Raw genomic sequence first — 20,402 nt, 5'->3', positions numbered from 1 at the left:
CAAGATTTTGTAACTCAACATTAAACCTATAATGATCTCCACCCACTTCAACTTGGAATAATGTCAGACCCAAAGCCTACACTAACTTCAACTATTCTCTCTCTCCTTTTACGTTATCATCCATCTCTTATTTTTCAGGGCACATCAAGCTATCTATACTATAACTTCCTCTACACTTTTACCTAGAAATGTCACCTGCTATAGGCGACACGGACAAGTTATTCTTCATAGGTAAGCTTTATAAAGTACGTAACTTGAAATTTTTTTTCTAAAATAAGCTATATATTATATATATATATTCCCAAGTGTACGGGTGAGAGAGGACTTTCTTTTTCATCTCAAAACATAATATATATATATATATATATATATATATATATATATATATATATAAACACTTTTCGTTATTTTTCTTACATAATATCTACATGAAAAACCATAAACTCAAAAGGTTCTTCTACAAGTAACACCCACCACCCAACATATAATTGTCCGTGAAAAAAGCTGAAGTACAATGAAGTTTTTTGCGAGCTTTATCATGAACCATACATGGTATCTCTAGCACAACAAATTATTGAAGACTTCGGTCCTGAATCGCCATATGTACGTATGCACCAACACAAGCTATCTCCCTCCCGAGCCAGCTGCTGTAACGTCAGAGCAGCATTCAAACAATATTTCTTAGAAGACCACAAATTTTTGATGCCCCATCAAAAGATGTAGCTGAATTGTAGTTCTCCTGTCAGACAGAGGAGGCATAGGTCCCCATCAAAAGGTATTTGTAGAGAGTGGCAGAAACTAAGTAATATGATCTCCTATAATCAATCTTGAAGATTAGCGATGAAGTTAGAATTTCTAGTCGATATTGGGCTAATTAAAAGATTTAAAATCTTTTATTGGTGCAAGAAATGCATTAATTATATTCCAATATTGTGCTTGCGCCAAGAATATTCATGAAATGAAGTACAATTCTAAGCTATTTTTAGCTGAAATTAATGAAAATTAAGTACACCAATTTGACAAGTACTATTTTGGAAATATATTCTTAGCAACCTCTTGAAATTAACCTTCGGATTAAAGCAGCAAAAAATTTTCCAGAGTTATTAGATTGACCGAGACAACTTTTATTTATCATGTAAAGTCATTTGATTGAGCACATCATGCCGCAAATGGTGACAATATTCTTCACATAAGATTGTTATGGAGCCAAAAATGTATTGTTGGCCTTTAAATTTTTGCAAGTTTAGGTTTTTCTTGTTTCCCAAACTATTCATTTAAAGGATAATGCATCGGAATGGGTGTTTGTCGACAATGTTATTAAATCCAACTCAGATAATAAATTATTCTAGTGATTTATAATGATTTATCGTAGTGTTTCAAATTAAATATTCAAGTAAGAATTAATTAAATATGATCCAATTAATCTAATGGGTTAATCTAAGATCTGAGTGACTTTGTTAAAATTTAAATTTATTTTTTAAGTTTTTTTTTAAATAGTATAATTTTATTTTTATTTTAAAAAAAATCTTGAAATAATATATTTTGCTCAGATCTTTAGCCGGATAATGTACTACACCAAATTTAATAACTTTGCTTATTGGCTGGCATTGGCACGTAATTCAAACTAAAATAAACTATACAAATTTGAAAAAGAAAGCTCACCAAACGTTCATAAAATTAAAATATTTTTAATGCATGTCATTCTCGTTACCTCTAGTGACGGCCAACCAATAACCTTTAATATTTTCAGCTCTCCAATGGCCATCAAATATTGTGGATAAAGGACATTTTGTAGTATTGTTCTGAAAATTTCCAAATTCAAGTGACTTGCATTTTGAATTTATATAATTATCGCCAACTCAATTTACAAATATCTAGCAAAGCACATGAATAATATATATATATATATATATATATATATATATATATATATATATATATATATATATATATATATATATATCCCACTTGCTCAAAATAACTTTCTAATTTTTAAAAACAATTCTTGAAATAATATTAATTTGAATCGATTCAAATCAATTCAAATCAATGTAAGATTCGTGTTTAATAACTTTAATTATAAAAGGATATTGTATAGTAAAAAAAGAATCATAGTTTTATGAGATGGTGTGTCCTATTTCTTTGAAGAAGACAGGGAAAAGAATGGGATAAACTTTACTGTGATTTTCAGCTCAATTAGCTGGACAATTTTTACATTACATATCATGGAACAATTCACACGTACGGTGATAAAGGGCTCCCAAAGTTTTTCCTTTTCTTTCTTTCTTCTCATTAATTTGCTTCGACCAAAATCTAAAATTTCATTTCATTGTCAAATGAGAGACGAAAGGGATCCGATTCTGAGAAGAAACTAATTATTAGTTGGGACATAGAAAATAAGCTGAAGATAATTTCATGGCAGGTGTTCTTGGTCCACCAGATGCAACTCAAAAGGGCTCCTCTACCATTGCTATATATGGATTAATCTTTCTCTTTTCAACCCTTTAGGGCTCACTACTTTCTTTGGCAGTTAAACAGATCACACCATATATAGACTAAAAATCCATTTAATTGGTGCTTATAAAATGTCAAACTGCTAGTGGCAATTGTTAGGAAATATATTTATTTTGTTTTATTTGTTAAGGATAGAATAGTATTTTTAGTTTAGTCTATATATAATCTCTTTGTATTTAGGTTAAAACAATAACTTCAGAATAAAATGATCAATGAAAACCCTACCCTTCTTCTCTCTTACGTTCGTATTTCTTTTGTATTAATTTAGATTACTTTAACATGGTATCAGAGCTGGTTTTATGGAACGAGGTTTTTCTTTTAATGATATTTATTTAGTTTCTGCAAATTTGGTATTTTATCTTCATTTCAATTTTTGCAATTTGATATTTGCATTATGTTTCTATAATTTTTTGTTTTGGAGTAATTGTATAACTTCAAGAAGATATTTGTTCAGTTTCTGTGATATCTATTCAGTTTCTGCAATCTGGTAGTGTTCTGGTTTAATTTGTTTGTTGATTATGGTTACTGAAAGAGATGATTTGTTTCAGTCTGTGAGTTTGAGGTTGGATAGAAAGAACTATTCATATTAGAGTTATGTAATGAGAAATTTTCTTAAGGGTTTAAGGATGTAGGGATATGTTAGTGGAACTTATGTGATACCTAAGAATACGAAGGAGGGGGATGTTGCTTTGATAGATGCATGAGAAGCAGACAATGCAAAGATTATTACTTGGATTAACAATTCTATTGAGCATTCCATAAGTATATAGTTGGCAAAGTATGAGACAACAAAGAAGTTTGGGATCATTTGCAAAAGTTATTCACACAATCAAATTTTGCAAAGCAGTAGCAATTAGAGAATGACATACGAGCTCTTTACTAGAAGAATATGAGTATTCAGGAGTTTTATTCTGTTATGACAGATCTTTGGGATTAATTAATTCTTACATAATCAACATAATTAAAGGCATATGGTGCCTATATTGATCATAGAGAGCAACAATGATCGATACAGTTTTTAACAACACTTCACAGTGATTTTAAAGGACTTGAAGGTTCAATTTTGCATCGTTCTCCACTGCCTTCTGTTGGCTCTGTTGTCAATAAGTTATTGGCTAAAGAAATACGTCTTTAGTCTTATTCTGAAAAGTGAATTTTTTCTACTTCGAATCTTTCTGTACTAGCAGTACCCTCTAAGTCATTCTCTATTCATCATAATAAGCCTTACACAAGAGTTGCCTTTGATGAGTGCAGTTTCTGTAAGCAGAAAAGTCATTGGAATGCTTAGTGTCCCAAGTTGAGACAACAGAATCAAGCTTGGAAGCCTAGCAACCAGTCATAATATAATGCTTATAGACCACCTTAGGGTTATAAACCACCACATCACAATACTGTAGTAGTAGTTTCATCAGGCTCGATCATCGATCCTATTACTCTGGCTGAGCAATTTCAGAAGTTTCTCTCCTTACAGTTACAAGTAATGTTTATTTCTTTTTCATAGGTCTTCTTCTTATATTTCAGGTATTTCTCTCTTTAAAAAGTTATATAGGTATACCCTCGATTATTCCTCCTTTAGAGTTTTTTGTTGCACTTGTTTCATTTTTTGTCCTCATGTAGAACGTAGTAAGTTGCCCTCTCGATCTGCTATTTGTGTCTTTCTTGGTTATGGTGAAGGTAAAATGAGGTATCATTGTTTTGATCCAATAACTCAGAAACTTTATGTGTCTCGTCATGTTGTCTTTCTCGAGCATAAACCTTTTTTTTTCTATTCCATCCACTACTCATAGCTTGACTAGATCTGATCTTATTCATGTAGATCCTTTTTTCTAAAGATTCTGATAGTTTATCATCTCAGGTTCCTAGTACCTCAGATATCCCTCTCCATGTTCAACTAATTTATACTTATCATTCTACATGTATTGACATTTTACTCTCTGGCACACCTTAAGCTCCATTCTCATCTATAGTCCTTCAAGCTTCGTCTGAGATTGTGGATCCATCTCTACGTCAATCCACACGCATTCATAAGTCCACAAAACCACTAGACTTTGCTTATTCTTGTTATTCTTCATCATTTACTTCCTTATTTACTCTTTTTTTTTTAGCTTTTATTCATTGTCTCTCTAATCCTTTTTCCTATGAAGAGGCAATTTTTTATCCTTTTTGGCAGCAAGTTATAGATGAGGAACTTTCTACTTTGTATAAGACAGATACTTGGGATTTGATTCCTCCACCTCCTGGTAAGAGTGTCGTTGGTTATCGTTGGGTGTATAAGCTCAAGACTGATTTTGATGGGTTTATTGAGCGATACAAAGCTAGGCTGGTTGCAAAAGGATACTCTCAATAGTATGGTATGGATTATAAGGAGATATTTTCCCCTGTTGCAAAAATAACCACTATTCATACTCTTATTATCTTAGCTTCGGTTCATAAGTGATTTATCTCTCAACTTGATGTTAAAAATACCTTATTGATGGAGATCTTTAAGAACAAGTTTATATGGCACCCCCTTCTAGTGTTTCACATGACTTTGAGTATGTTTGTAAGCTCAAGAAAGTCTTATATGGTCTCAAACAAGCACCTCATGCTTGGTTTGAAAAGTTCTCTGTTGTGATCTCGTCTCTTTGATTTGTTTCTAGTAGTCATGATTCTGCTCTTTTTATTAAATGCATTAATGCATGTCGTATCATTATGTCTTTATATGTTGATGATATGATTATTATTGGTGATTACATTGATAGTATTTTAGTTTTGAAGAAAAAGTTGGCTAAACAATTTAAAATGAAGGATTTTGGTTATCTTTGATATTTTCTAGGTATTAAGGTAGCTTACTCACTTAAAGGTTATCTTCTTTCTTAGTCGAAATATGTTGTAAATATTCTTAAACGGGTTAGACTTACTGATAACAAGTATAGATACTCCTATTGAGGTTAACGCAAAGTATTTTTCTTTTGATGGCTTACCTTTAACAGATCTTACTTTATACCTTACTATTGTTGGGAGCTTGGTATATCTCACTATTACTCGTCTAAATATTGTATATGTTGTTCATATTGTTAGTCAGTTTATTACTTCTCCTACTACCGTTCACTAGGCAACTATTCTCCGTATTTTACGATATCTTCGGGGTACAATCTTTCAGAGTCTTTTACTTTCATCCACCTCTTTCTTGGAGCTGCGTGCATACTCTGATGCTGATCATGACAGTGATCTCACAGATCGCAAGTCTGTTACTAGTTTCTGTATTTTTGTAGATGATTTTCTTATTTCTTCAAAGAGCAAGAAACAATCTATTGTTTCTCAATCTTCAACTGAAGTAGAATATCGCGCTTTGACATCTACTACCAAAGAGATTGTTTGGTTATGTTGGTTACTTGCGGATATGAAAGTTTTCATTTCTCATCATACTCCTATGTATTGTGACAACCAGAGTTCTATTCAGATTGCTCACAACTTAGTTTTTCATGAACAAACTAAGCACATTGAGATCGATTGTCATCTTACTCGTCATCATCTCAAGCATGGTACCATTACTTTGCCTTTTGTTTCTTCTTCTTTGCAAATTGCAAATTCCTTTATCAAGTCACATTCCATTTCCCGTTTTTATTTTCTAGTTGCAAACTCTCGATGCTTATAGCTGCCGCATCGTGAGTTTAAGGGGAGATGTTAAGAAATATATTTATTTTGTTTTATTTATTAAAGGTAAAATAGTTTTTTTTTAGTTTAGCCTATATATAATCTTTTTTTATTTAAGTTAAAACATGAACTTCAGAATAAAGTGTTCTATGAAACCCTAGCCACCTCCTCTTTTATGTTCATATTTCTCTTTGTTTGATTTGGATTGTTTAACATTTCTATTCCTTTCAATGGTTTTAAAGATTTAAAATTCAAGCTTTTTTTTTTGTTAACGTAGGTGTCCGGGCTAGCTTGCGCGCACCTCGACTAATCCCACGGACCCTGAAGTTAATGACCATGTAAGCCTCTATTGGCCTTGATGAGGTTAATTTATGGGACTCGAACTGGTGATCTTTAAGGAGCAAACCAGAGCCTGACCAGTTAAATTACACCCCTCAGGGTTAAAAAATTCAAGCTTCTTGATTACAGGTAACCATGTCCACTTTCTATCTCCATTGTCTCCATTTCTTCTACTATAAGATAATAATAAAACATTACCTAAAAAGACTGTCTTGTAAAAAAAAAAAAAAAAAGTTGATGTGATTTTTGTTTGGTTCAGGTTCTTTTTTCCCTCCCTTGATTTAAACCTCTTCCTCTTTCCCTCCTTTTCTTCCTCTTCAAACCCCAAAATAGCACCATAAATGAAAAGGTACAAAATTCAAATAACATCCCAGTGAGCTTCAATGGCTACAGCTAACAGATTTTGGCACAACTTGAGACGCATAGCAAAGCACAAGTACGTACCCCACATTAAAAAATATGCCACTAAGTTCCAAACCAAAAAGGGACCATATATATATATATATATATGAAAAAAAACAAAAACAAAATGGCTGGCAACCTACATCACCAGACTCGAACAAACAGGCGTTACACGTACGAATAAATAACATTATCCTAAGATTCACTGTATGCCAACAATCCCTTACTTAGGTCTTCGCTGCCATGCAATCTTAATTTTGATTAAAAGGGTCCCAAAGTCTTAATATCATGACTGTGTCAATGACTCTTGGCACAAACCTACGAGCACTAATTGCGCCTTTTGTCGTGTTCAGGTGATTTCAATCTATCAAGTTTTTAGTAGCTAGGCGGTGTTAATTTAGTAAGATCAAAAAAATAAAATTGGTTAAATATATAAGAATTAATATTACCCTCCAAGTAAGCAATATTATTTCGTTTTTATCTCCATATCTTCTTTTTTTATATAAAAAAATACATATCAAATTTGTTTTTAATTGTTTCTCATTACCCATTACTAATAATTTAGTTGTTTTCTCTTCTTACTAACATTTAACCCTTTAATTTATGGATACATCAAACATCTTTAAAACCAACTTTTACATCTTTATAGGAATTGTTCTTGTAATGACTACCTTTGTAACGATTCATCTCCTGTTCTTTAACCTTGTACCAGGCCCGCCACCGTCTCTGAAAGGGATTTATTTTTCCAAAATTTCAAGTGTAAAGACTAAAGAATCTTATAATTAAATTGACGAATTAGACTTTTTCTTTGTCAATTTGTATGATAACGAGTAATTCGATTGTTCACTTTTTGTGAATCGTCCGTCATTATTATGAGACCAAGGAACGTGTTCAAAAAAGTTTGTCCCATCTCAAAATATAACCATTACTTGCCGTGTGCTCATCTCAGAAATTGCAAGGATACAAATAATTCAATCTAATCACGGCATGAATATGTCCGTCATACAAGTTTCTTTCATTAGGGTTTTTTGTTCTAGGAAAGAATTTACAAATAAATGTGTTTGATTATTTAAGATGAGAAAAATAAATGTAAGGATATGTTTGTGATATTAATCAATATTCAAATTTACTCTCTTTTTTTTTTTTTTTTTGAATGTGATCTTACGAAATTAATTTGCTAGGACCCCTCTGGATGTCCTGTTACATCCTCTCTCTGTCTGATTTTCATGATTTTTTTCTAGAGACATCGATCCACAGCTTTATGTTTGTCTTAGCCATTGTATGCATATGAACACATACCTCTAACCTAACAGAATTAATTGCACTTCCATAACTATATATGTCGTTTTAAGTGCAACCCATTCACCTACTTCATTTAAGACTCCCATTTCAAAAGATTTAGAGGGAAAAAGGCAAGCAAGAGAAATTTAAAATACTCCATTTTAACACATTTTTAATCACGATGATTTGAATTTTTAAAGGAAATTAATGACTTTCGTTCCTTGTTTTGTTGATTTGATTTCATAAAAAAAAAGATTTTGAACATTTGCTGCTTTTTTGGATGAACTTGAATTGTTTTAGAAAACTTTCAAGTTTTTGTCCTTAGTATTTAGTTTTGTTGGTTGTTTTTATGTTTGATTTGTTGACTTAATTGTCTATTTATAAATAGATAGTGTACAATTTACCTCAAATATCATTTATCTAAATGATATTTTAGAAAAGTTAATATAAAAACTTCTTAAAATACTCTTAATTAGAAGTATATTAAAGTAAAAACTATGAAATGTATTCGAACTGGATTTTTTAATTTAATTTTAACTCAAACCCAATAAATTTAATTTATTTGGTTATAAAGAACTTGGGTCATAGGCCAGACTTGTTAAGATTTTAGTGTTTAGACCTGCCGAACTCGTAACCTAAGCTTGCATCGGGTCAACCTTTAGATCAGATTTAATAAATATGTTTTTAACAATAATGTTATTCTTTATCATTTTCTTACAAAATTCATTTAACAAAAAAAAAATCCACATATTTAATGTGAGCAGGACAATTATACAAGAATAGCATTACTCCATTTTTAAACATTTTTGCAGTCTGAACATGGTTTTTTTTTTTTTAATGTGAGCTATAAATAGGCTTAGTTACAAGTTAGGGTTACGTGGGGGTTTTGAACTAAGCAAGCAAGATAAGAATTTCAACCGTGTGTTCTTCGAAGGTGTCGTTTATGACCAGCATACCCTCGTTTTGAACACCAAAGAATTTTATTTATGTATGCTCTAGAAACTATAGACTATAAAAGCGAAGATTAAATACTTTAGAATCTTCTTTTTGGCAAGACTAAGGATAAGACAAGGATGGGTTCTTTTCAAGCCGGCTGATGGCATAAAATTCAACCATAAGGCAACCCAACCGTGTTGACTTTAAAGCACAGGCTCGAAGAAAGGCATTAAGTGTTCACATAATGTACACATGAGCAAGCCAAAGTCTCGTTCATTTACTTTGCCACCTTCATTCCATGCCCATCTAGTCCATTTCCAGGCACCTAAACCATGCAACTCAACCGCCTTTGCATCATTTTACCTGCTGATTTGGAGGAAATCAAGCCATTTGAGGACCCCAAAATCCCACAACCCATGCAAGATGGTGTCAGGAAGGACCGGCACCGCGGCTGTGGGAGCCAAATACTTCATTTCCTAGGTGATTCACTACGCCGGTTACAGGACTCGAAATGGATTGGTTGTTTTCTGCATGATAAACCAAGTAAACAGCAGCCGCAGCCTGGTCTGTTTTATGACCTTGAGGGAATCCAACTATCTGAGAAGGTTGGTGGTGCTAATCCAAGGATATTCAGCTATGCTGAGCTTTATATAGGGTCTAAAGGGTTTTGTGAAGATGAGGTTCTTGGTAGTGGAGGTTATGGAAAGGTTTATAGAGCAGTTTTACCAAGTGATGGCACTGTTGTTGCTGTTAAATGCTTGGCTGAGAGAGGAGAGCAGTTTGAGAAGACTTTTGCAGCTGAGTTGGTTGCGGTGGCTCATCTTCGACATAGGAATCTTGTCAGGCTAAGAGGTTGGTGTGTTCATGAAGAACAGTTGTTATTGGTTTATGACTACATGCCTAACCGCAGCCTGGACAGGGTGCTGTTTAGAAGGCCTGAAAACCTGAAAGCAGCACCTCTTTCCTGGGAACGAAGAAGGAAGATAGTTGGTGGCTTGGCAGCAGCATTACATTATCTCCATGAAAACTTGGAGACACAGATCATTCACCGGGATGTGAAGACGAGCAATGTAATGCTTGACTCGCATTATAATGCCCGGCTTGGTGACTTTGGCTTGGCAAGGTGGTTAGAACATGAACTTGAGTACCAAATCAGGACGCCTTCAATGAAGAATCACCAGTTTCACCTGACTGAATCGACCAAAATAGGTGGCACCATCGGTTATTTGCCACCTGAGAGCTTCCAGAAACGAAGCGTTGCTACTGCGAAATCTGATGTTTTCAGCTTTGGAATTGTTGTGTTAGAGGTGGTGTCTGGGAGGCGGGCAGTGGATCTGGCATATCCTGATGATCAGATCGTTTTGCTCGACTGGATAAGGGTGCTATCTGGTGAAGGGAAGCTTCTGCAAGCAGGGGACAATAGGCTTCCAGATGGGTCTTTCGGGCTTTCTGATATGGAACGCTTGATTCATCTGGGGCTTCTATGCACACTCCACAACCCGCAGCTTCGGCCTAACATGAAATGGGTTGTGGAAGCACTTTCTGGCAACATTTTGGGCAAATTGCCACCTCTTCCATCGTTTCAGTCACATCCTAGATACATAGCTATATCCTCTGCAAGCAACACTAGCATAAGCAAAACCAACACCACCACGACCACCACCGTTCCGAGTTCTGACATGACAATCTCGTTCACTTCATCAGCCTATGTCACAGCTATGGAAGAAACTATATATGAAACTGCAGAATTTGAGAATATTAATAAACTGAGCTCTTCTAAGTCGAACAACAGAAGTCACCGGCAAAATGCTCTCTTTATGGTGGAAACTCCCAGGGAAATATCCTACAAGGAAATCATTTCTGCTACAAACAATTTCTCCGACTCACAAAGAGTAGCAGAGGTGGACTTCGGAACTGCCTACTATGGAATCCTTGAAGACGGCCATCAAGTCTTGGTGAAGAGGCTTGGCATGACCCAGTGTCCCGCAATACGCGTTCGATTTTCAACTGAACTCCTAAACTTAGGCAGGCTCCGCCACCGCAACCTAATTCAACTCCGTGGATGGTGCACAGAACTAGGGGAGATGCTTGTCGTCTATGATTATTCAGCAAGTCGCCACATGAGTCATCTTCTTTTCCATCATGACAATAGAATTGGCCACTCTATTCTGCTTTGGCGCCACAGATATAACATTATCAAGTCTCTTGCTTCTGCAGTTCTTTATCTTCATGAGGAGTGGGATGAGCAAGTTATCCACAGGAATATCACTAACTCTTCTATCATTCTTGATCCAGACATGAATCCAAGACTTGGTAACTTTGCACTTGCCGAATTCTTGGCAAGAAATGATCATGCCCATAAAGCAGATGCTAAAGAAAATAATTCAGTCCGTGGAATTTTCGGTTACATGTCTCCAGAGTACATAGAACATGGTGAAGCAACCCCAATGGCTGATGTATATAGCTATGGTGTGGTGGTTCTGGAGGTGGTCAGTGGACAAATGGCAGTTGATTTCCGGAGGCCTGAGGTGCTATTGATTCGTAGAGTTCATGAGTTTGAGGCACAGAAGAGACCACTGGAGGATCTGGCTGATATAAGGTTGAACGGTGAATATGATCTTGAAGAATTGATCAGAGTCGTCAAATTGGGAATTGCATGCACAAGGTCCAACCCAGAATTAAGGCCAACCATGAGGCAGATTGTAAGGATACTAGATGGCAATGATCAATGGTTCACGGAAAGAGGGCAAAATACGGAAAGTAGGGAAGAATGGAGACAAAAGAATGCTTGTTCTATGTCAATGATTAGAAGAGTCCAAGCTCTAGGGATTCAATGAGAAATGCAAGTGACAACTAGATAGTGACTACAGGTTTCTGCGGCAACTTATAGTTCTTTGGTTATTTTCCTTCTTGCACCTTCTGTAGACTATCAATGTATATGCCTTGTTTTTCAATAGGCTACCAAGTTTTCACATATAAGTTTCATTAGAATTTAGTGAAGCTTCAGTTATGCCTGTTAGCTTCTTGCCATATCCACCGCTATGCCCACTTTTTATACAGAGTTTTTCAGAACATACTTTAAACAGGAGAGGACGACCAGAATCATGATCCAAGGGACTCCATGGTAAGGAAGCGAAAGAAATAAACATTTGAATTATCATATGTTGATTCATAGAGCATTTGAAACATTTGCTGTCGAAAACTAACTATAAAATACTTTCACAATTGAACATGACGAAGGAGCAACAGCTCTGAATAATATACACTGGGAAGTCTGGGATGATTTATGCAGACACACAAATGCTTCAATCTGACCTCGTATTGACAGTTATCCAGATCAAGTTCTTGTGCTCACAGGAATATCTTCATCAGCATCAATCCCGATCCAGTTGATTAAAGAAAAGAGGAACTCCCTGAAACTGACCTTCCCATTCCTGTCCCAGTCCATTTCTTCTGCATGTATTAACAGGAACCACCAAGAGGATGGTTAAAGGATTTTAACAAAAGCAGTAGCAAAGTCAAAGTTAGAACTGTAGGGTGTAAAAGAGAAAGTACTGAATCTAGATCTAGTGATATGTGCCGGGGATTTCTCCCATGGAGAATCCTCATTCAATGCTTTGATCATGTCCTTTTTGTTCAGCTTGCCAGCTCCATTCTTATCCAGAAATAAGAATGCTTTAACTATTGTATCAAAAGTGGCCTCAAGCTCAGGTGAACCCATCTTTGACGTCTGAAACGAAACCCTTACATCATCAAATATGTTTGATCACAATAAGTAAACATCTTGTCGAAAGAGTTGAAAGAAGGTAAAGTTGAGTTTATCGTGGATACTCTCAGTGGAGAGGATGAATGCTCTACTAGGAGATAGATGAGACATAGAAGAACAATGAACTCATTGAATTGTATCCCCTCGCTTTGATCAATGTCGCAGGAGTGGAATAGATCCTCAACTTCCTCCTCTTTTAAATTGAGTTGCAGATTTTGTAAGCATTTTTTTAGTTCCTCCATGTCAATATTACCATTTGCATCTTCATCTATGAGAAAGATATAGAGAGTCAATGTGCAAGAAAAATCCATTGTTTCTCCGTACCAGAAAACCAACCTTGTTTAAACTTACCATACTGTTCGAATACCCCTCTGATGTGTTTCAGTTCTTCTTTAAACTGGGGAAACCTCATGATTATACTATTCATTGATTTAAAATTCGTCTTCCCAGATGAACTTCTCTTGAGTTCAATCAGCTTCTTTTCAAGCTTTGCATCCAACCTCTTATATTTGTTTGGTGATCCGCAATGGCAAAACATCCCTCCTAGTTTGGATGTCAAGGACTTCAAAGAAGGGCAAGGTTGAGAAGTTCCTTAAAAACAAGACACGAGGAGGAATCAAAATGCAGGCTCAATAAAGGAAACGAGCCATAAGATTCGTATTATCTGCATGTTTCACAAAGGTCTTTTTACATTTTAAACACAATTTAATCTCTTCTTTCCCCTCTGTCTAACTCTATTGCTTCTCTGATGATGATGGATTTCTAGTTTTATCCAAAGAAGGGACCCCTAACTCCATGCTGAGAAATTGTTCAAGAAACATTGCAACATTGAAAAACCAAGGAAAAGGAAATGAATGAAAATGCTATAAAGAGAATTCCTTCCTTGAGTGTGATTCATTCCCATTCTTTTGAAGACCTAGATGTAGCTCATAAGTTAAACGGATATCATAGTTCTAATATATGGAATTGTACAGCCTGCTTTCTCAGTCTAGCAAAGCTTGTTCTGGTATATCATCAATGGATCAATTAACTGTAATGAAACACACTATAATGAAAAAAATTCTGGAGTCTAGGTCACATGGCATGAAAGTGATAGCATCACAACAGTTGTATCATATTTTTTATAAAAAGATGGAATTATTATTGACAGACTAATAAAGAGCAATTATAAATTATCAGTGCCAGAGGAGGTGGGAAAAACAGAAGCAAGATAGAACAGTAGCATGCTAGGACCTGGAAAGCAGATAATATACTGACAGTAAAATTAATCTCTGTGGGTTAAATTTAGTTGGATTTCTGCTGGATCCCTTAGTTCAACAAAAAATATAAGCAAAGAAAAAGAAAGGGAAGCACAGAAAGAAAGTAAGAGATAAGATTTACCAAGTGAATCTTTCATTGCTGCAAGAAGAGAAAGGAGGCAGCTGGTTGCTCAAAGAGAGTAAAGGAGGAGTCACGAGGTGCAATATGGTAAAGGAGACAAGGAGTATTTGATTTCCTAGAAAGCAAAAGAGGGCACAAAAAAAGTAAAGAATAAGCAACATGAGGTTCTTTAAGTGGACATGCCATCATGGCTATGACAACAAATGCAGAACCAGAAAATTCTAAACTCATCACTCTCTCTCCTTCTCTTGAATATTCAAATACTATAAAGCTAAGAAAGAATAAAGCTTTTGCTTGGACATGAGTCTAGTCATCATTCCAATGTTCATGTTGTTGAGGCTACCCTATCTGGTTACCATAGAATTAAGTCACCGACTTACAAGGGCAGGAATCCAGGCTGACGTTCCAATTTTCCATCACCTTCTTTGGGAACAAAAGATCAAAGACATGATTAAATTATGAAAAATCTCTATGTTTGTCGACCATGATTTTGGAAAAGTAAAAAAATTAACTTAAATTCCTAGGTACAAGAATGTTGGATTAAATCCACCCATGAAAAAACAAAAACAAAAGAAAATGAGAGAAGAAAAAAGAAAGAAAGAAAGCAAGAAAGAAAAGACAAGGCATCCCATCATTTGTGGATTCGTTGCTAAGCAGACAAGGAAAATGATCCTTTCCATACAACCAATTATCCCTTGATCTTTTCAGCATTCATCAACTGTTGTAAGATGCTAAGTATTAACTATGGAGCCCAAAAAAGTATATTTTCTAGAATTTGGACAGTAAACTCTGCAGCCAATTTTCTCATCCACACCAGTTAGCCATGGTCAAGGACAGAAGTGGAAGACTGGAAATAATTCCACCTCAATTCAACTCTATGCATTGCAGCTTTTCAATGCCATCTATAAAAGCAAGCTGAATAGATGAATAACATGCCACTCTTTTTGCAGAACGGGAGAGAGTTCCAAGTTATAAGAAAAAGATATCTAATCAAAAGATCTGAGAATATACAGGCCACTGACGATAAGTTGATTACGATGTGACATTTAGATCAGCTAGACAACTAAAAAAAATGAAACAAAGAAGTTTCTGTTTCTAGGATGGAATTTCCCTGCTAATCATACAATATTGTTCATTGTCCATTCAACTTCTTGCTGAATGTTGCCATCGAAGGGCAATGAATCTCCATTACCAAACACAGGCCTTGATCTTTTCTTCGTGGAAGCAACCTGTGCGCCCACACCCATTGGAGAAACTGGGCTCCCAGTTGAAGTCAGGCAGCTTTCGACAGAGCAATCGCCAACACGAGCAGGCACATTGGAAGCATGTTTGTTCTCTAAAGCAGCAGCAAGTTCAGATATGGAAGGCATTTTCATGGTATCAAGTGGGGCAATTCCTGCACGTTCATTGGAAACCTTGATTGCTAATTCAGAAAGCTCTTCTCTAGCAGCTTCAAGTCCTGCAGTCGCAACAGCCTGATCATTCAGGGCTTTACAAGCTTTCTCAAGTATTGACTGTAAGTATTTCCCCTGTGCTTCAATCCGAAGTTGGAGACGACGTTGTACCTGCTTATTGTAAAACCCTTAGAAAGAGCTCAAAATCATAGCCGAGATAGCAAGCAACATGGATTAAAGACAATTTTCCAAAAGGAAACAAAGGATATTTTTTAGGTAAAAGTTCCAATTATTTTAGCTTGTAATAAGCCATCAGTAGAAGCTTTTTTTCCAGTAATCCCTTGAATGGAGAAATGGTATCACGAATCTCGCTCACCATGAGCCCATGGTGGGGCAGGCTCACTTCATATTTTCTACGTCAAATGAGAAGTTAACATTTCCATGCTTTAAATTGGAGGCGATTAAATAGTGAAAAGCTTCTACAACTTGGGCTTTACCTTGTCTCATGCATAATTGAATACTGGGGGGTAACTGATAGCAACTTAGATGTATCGTATTCTAGCTTCTATGTTATCTTAGAAGTCCAAAAGCCACATTTTCTGAACCAAGTTAAACACATGAATGAAAACTAACCTCAAGCTGCTCATGCAATCTTCGTTGGACTTCCATCTGCACTCTCAAAGCCTCAGTAACCTGGTAACCACTGTTTGAAAGATAAAAGGCAGAAAATATGGGAACACAAGGAGAGGTGGAACAAGTTTGACATAACAAGGGTAGAGAAAGCATACTCATTAAGATCCTGTGCAATCATTCTTGATGATGCCGAAGTTGATGAACCAGTATCCTGACTTTCTGCAACTGATGCTGCAATCCCAACTGCACATCATTCCTTAAATCAGCAAGTTTTCAAGTACAACAAATTTTCACCAGAAGGAGTTCTGCTATGGCACCCAAGGTATCCACCCACCACCCCTCCCTCCATTTTTGGGGTCTTGCATGACAAATTTGGTAAAAATAGGTGTCGTTATTTACAATTGACACTAGATAGAAATTTGCATCCAGACATTTGCCAGTATGGTGATTGCACAGAAAAATACAAAACATGCAAGTGGCAAGAAAACAAATAGAGGAGTTCACATGCAGAGGAGAGGGAAATTATTTGAAGAATAATCTTATGCCTCTGGTAAGCACTTTAATTGAAAAGAGGAAAGAAAATAACTTGTAAAAACCGTTCTAATGATACGAGGCCAATACCATCCTTGGAGTTATCAGTTGATTCCTTGCAGGACTGCTTTCCCAGCCGGTATTTCTGCAAGTAGAAATGTCAACTAGAGGAATGAGCATGAAATCATAGAAAGCTAATACCTTGAAGATCACAAAGAATAAAGAGACAATGGTATCAGCAAACCTGCAGGTGAGATTTCAAGTGATAAAGGGTGAGGCCTTTTACCCCCATTGTTCTCATAATTGTCTTTGGTGTTGCTTCTGCAATTCATTTAAGAAAACAAAACAGAAAACTTTGATAAGAAAATCAGCATGATTGTGTGCCTAAGAAATGAAGAATAGTAAGGAGTTCATGATGTCATGTAACACGCTGCCAACATAATGAGGGACTTCAAATGTCACAATACTACCATGACCCATTAAAGATTAAGGGGAAAAAAAAGGTTAAATGTTTCAGCACTGGTCTCATTGTGCCTTTATGAAAATGGTTTATTACACAGCCGTTGGTGTTTCTAGCTTACTAGAAGTTGGTACTTCTAACACATTCTAGAGGTAGCAGCTGCACAAATGGCAGGTTGGAAACGAAAAAAAAATCACCATAGCAGGCTGGTCAAGGTCGATTTGTTTTGCTGGCAGTATGGTGATGGAGATGCTTGGGGCAGTGTATACATGGCTGCAGCTGCCACAAACACTGGACACTTTAATATAAAATATCCAGCACCCCCCTAACAACACCCCCTCCCCCCCCCCCCCCCCCCCCAAAAAAAAAAAAAAAAAAAAAAAAACAAAATATAAAGAATATCCTGAAAATAAGTTAATTTGAACATGATTTCCATTGAGCCATTTTTTCCCAAATGGAAAACAGTATATTATGAAAACATTTTCTGAGCTGGAAAAATATTATAAATTTTAAGAAATGAACATGTTTTCTGATTTTCTATTGGAGAAGAAAAACTGGAAAAAGAGAAGAAAACTGAAAATGAAAAAGGAAATTTGTTGTGTTGCCGAACAAGGCCTTATCTTTCCTTTGGCCCTTGTTCTGTTAAAAGAAAATATAGCTTTACCACAGACAATTTCCATATCAGTTTCCTTAGTTCGGTAATGAAGACTGGCAGCTGGTTAGGAGTTAAAATAGAAAACAGGCTGGGTCAATTACTATACAGCACAACATTCCACTTCTTGTTTTTTTCTTTCTTTTTTTGGAGAAAAAACATTTTTTACTTCTTAAATCAAGCAACTACAGTGAAAGATATAATAAAATTGCCACCTCACCCTAGCTAACCACAAGAAGTTTGTTGTCTTAGCAGATCCACTCACAAACTATCCTGGTTTCAAAGATTATTCTGAACAGCACTATCCAAGTTTTCCAGAGACAAAGTGGAGTTATGTCTGAAGTGTCCAGCCTGGTACGTGGATCAATTATATTGCATGGTCAAAACTCCGAGACAAGCAAACTCAACATTTGCATTTAGAAAGGAATAAAATAATTAAATCCCGTGGTGATTTAAGCTTTTTAGAGAAAAAAAAACATAAAGAGCTTGTATCATAGCTGCTTTGACTAGTGTTATAGACAATAAAAGCTTGGTAATTGTGAGTAAAAATCTCCATTCAAAAGTAGAACCACAAATGTTTACAAATTTAATACTCCCAAATAACAGAATATTCTTTCCTAGTCAAGGACAAAGTGCTATAGTTCATCTCATTTGTCCTTTTGGTTGTATTTTCTACTTGGTGAACTATGCTATACACATTTGGTGCACAATAACCAGGGATTAACACAAACATTGAAAGAATAAAAGCACATAAGATCAAGGCAGCTTAGACAGCAAATCAATCAAAAACAACTAAACTACGAAAGAGAAGTCCGTCCTCTCATGCTATCATTATGATAATCTTCTTAAAAGAATCATATTAAAAAAATTGACTGGCAGGCCATCTCAAGTTTCTTAACCAACATGTTCATTGAAAACACTTTACCTAACTACTACAGCAATAATAATCGCCAATTGCCAATTCTGCCAAAATAAACACATAAAATTATTTGCAAACAACAAAAAACCAGAATAAACCCTCCATTAAATAATAGGAAAAAAGGGACCTCCTTTAATCTCTCGAATCCATTATCAACAAAAGTGGTTAATCACATCCAGAATCACCACATCAATTAATAATCACAAGAAATTCAAAAAAGAAATAATTACAAAACTGAGTGAACTATTTCAGGCATCAAAATTAACCAGACTGAAGATCAAAGTCCACATTTCTTTCAAAGAAACAGAAAAGAAAAGAAGAAATTTCCACTAACCCAAAAACACATTTTCAAGAACAGCCCATAATTAAAACAAACATTCTTCATAGAAAGAACCACAAAATAACCAACATATTTACAATATCTTAACATTTTCTGGCCAGTAAGAATAGAAACTTTAAGGCAATAAAACCACATTCAAGAAAAAACAAAGGCACACGCAGAAAAGCTAAAACAGCCCATTGATTATAAAAAAAAACACAAAGATAACAAAAACAAAGTAGTGCGAGCTAGTTCTTACTGTCAGGTCCACCAAGTTGGGCAACTGCATCAACAAATCTCTCATGTAACTCTGCAGTCCAGCGGAGCCTTGGTTTTGGATCCGTAGTGAGAACCAAGCACGCATCCCCAGGTAGATTAGTCCCATCTAATGCCGCTTGAAAGTCCCCATGTCCATCCAAAGGCAGTGAGTGTATTGCAGAGTACATTCTTGAATACCCTTTAAATATTTTCCCAGGAAAGTGACAGAAAATGCTGAAATGGTGCCCAAAATCCGATTTTTGGGTTCCTGGGTCGGGGCTTTGGAGCCCCGAGTTTGAGGTCAGAGAAAGGAGTCTGTATATGCCTGTGTTGATATTTGAGAGAGAGAGAGAGAGAGAGAGAGAGAGTTTGCTAGTTGGTGTCTTATGAGAGAAGAGAGAGGGGGGCGAAAGGTATTTTTAGGACAGCGACGTGTACATTGTGTTTTTCTGTGTGTGAAGTCTTTGTCTAGTTTATAACTTTATATTTTTGCTATATTAAAAAAAAAAAAAAATCGGTCAGCTTTTGTTGGATGGAGATTCTTGGAAACATCTTATTAAATTCGAACTAGCGGGTACTTATCGACTCGAGAATTAATCTAAATGGGATTTTAAAATAAATAGAGGGTTTGCCGCGTATGATTTGATAAAAAAAAAAATTAGTCTCAATTGAACAAAAATCTTTTGATTTTTTTAAAATAAATATTTCTTTTAAGCATTAGAATAATTTTTAAAAATTAACCAAATATTTCTTTTAAGGTTGTTTAGTGTTGCAATAGCAGTTATTTTTTAAAATGTTTTTTATTTTAAAATTTATTAAAATAATATTTTTTTTATTTTTTAAAATTTATTTTTAATATCATCACATCAAAACAATCCAAAAATATTAAAAAAATTAATTTTTTTAAATACGTTGTCCAACCACAACGCCACTCAACCCTTTAAAATCAAACATGAAAGTTAAAACTAATCAAAGCAATATT

General features: G+C 35.3%; 3 protein-coding genes across 4 annotated transcripts; 1 reads left to right on the top strand and 2 right to left on the bottom strand.

Moving 5' to 3' along the window:
* The first annotated feature begins 9,236 nt into the window (after window positions 1-9,236).
* On the top strand, window positions 9,237-12,138 carry LOC7461664 (receptor like protein kinase S.2). The gene has a single exon (XM_052446680.1). It carries the CDS (start codon window positions 9,441-9,443, stop codon window positions 11,943-11,945), a length of 2,505 nt encoding a protein of 834 aa, XP_052302640.1. The 5' UTR covers window positions 9,237-9,440; the 3' UTR covers window positions 11,946-12,138.
* Window positions 12,139-12,233: 95 nt separating this feature from the next.
* LOC7492012 (probable calcium-binding protein CML22) lies at window positions 12,234-14,653 on the bottom strand. 2 transcript variants are annotated; one of them, XM_024599804.2, is made up of 6 exons: window positions 14,635-14,653; window positions 14,255-14,369; window positions 13,226-13,465; window positions 12,940-13,142; window positions 12,664-12,838; window positions 12,234-12,561 (listed from the first exon to the last, which is right to left on the bottom strand). In XM_024599804.2, the coding sequence occupies exons 2-6, from the start codon at window positions 14,268-14,270 to the stop codon at window positions 12,446-12,448; spliced, it is 750 nt and encodes a 249-aa protein (XP_024455572.2). In that variant the 5' UTR covers window positions 14,271-14,369; window positions 14,635-14,653; the 3' UTR covers window positions 12,234-12,445. The 2 variants fall into 2 exon arrangements, with proteins under 2 accessions (XP_024455572.2, XP_002300172.4); XM_002300136.4 differs by lacking the exon at window positions 14,635-14,653 and having other exon boundaries at window positions 14,255-14,553.
* Window positions 14,654-15,223: 570 nt separating this feature from the next.
* LOC7461665 (protein PHR1-LIKE 3) lies at window positions 15,224-19,809 on the bottom strand. Its single transcript, XM_006369739.3, has 6 exons — window positions 19,422-19,809; window positions 17,057-17,133; window positions 16,903-16,957; window positions 16,437-16,524; window positions 16,282-16,351; window positions 15,224-15,819 (listed from the first exon to the last, which is right to left on the bottom strand). Exons 1-6 carry the CDS (start codon window positions 19,606-19,608, stop codon window positions 15,373-15,375), a joined length of 924 nt encoding a protein of 307 aa, XP_006369801.1. The 5' UTR covers window positions 19,609-19,809; the 3' UTR covers window positions 15,224-15,372.
* Between the last annotated feature and the right edge of the window lie 593 nt (window positions 19,810-20,402).

The sequence above is a fragment of the Populus trichocarpa genome, chromosome 1 (assembly GCF_000002775.5).
Source record: "Populus trichocarpa isolate Nisqually-1 chromosome 1, P.trichocarpa_v4.1, whole genome shotgun sequence".
NCBI lineage: Eukaryota > Viridiplantae > Streptophyta > Magnoliopsida > Malpighiales > Salicaceae > Populus > Populus trichocarpa.
This window is presented reverse-complemented; position numbering and strand designations above follow the sequence as displayed.

Excerpts from the sequence above, each read along its gene's own strand:
- LOC7461664 (XM_052446680.1), top strand. The coding sequence starts at position 9,441 with ATGCAACTCAACCGCCTTTGCATCATTTTACCTGCTGATTTGGAGGAA.
- LOC7492012 (XM_024599804.2), bottom strand. Across the intron at positions 12,839-12,939 it reads ATTCATCCTCTCCACTGAGA|ACGTCAAAGATGGGTTCACC; the intron begins GTATCCACGATA and ends GTTTCGTTTCAG. Across the intron at positions 12,562-12,663 it reads TATCACTAGATCTAGATTCA|AAGAAATGGACTGGGACAGG; the intron begins GTACTTTCTCTT and ends TAATACATGCAG.
- LOC7461665 (XM_006369739.3), bottom strand. The coding sequence starts at position 19,608 with ATGTACTCTGCAATACACTCACTGCCTTTGGATGGACATGGGGACTTT. Across the intron at positions 16,525-16,902 it reads AACTGATAACTCCAAGGATG|TTGGGATTGCAGCATCAGTT; the intron begins GTATTGGCCTCG and ends AATGATGTGCAG. Across the intron at positions 16,352-16,436 it reads ATTGCACAGGATCTTAATGA|TGGTTACCAGGTTACTGAGG; the intron begins GTATGCTTTCTC and ends TCTTTCAAACAG.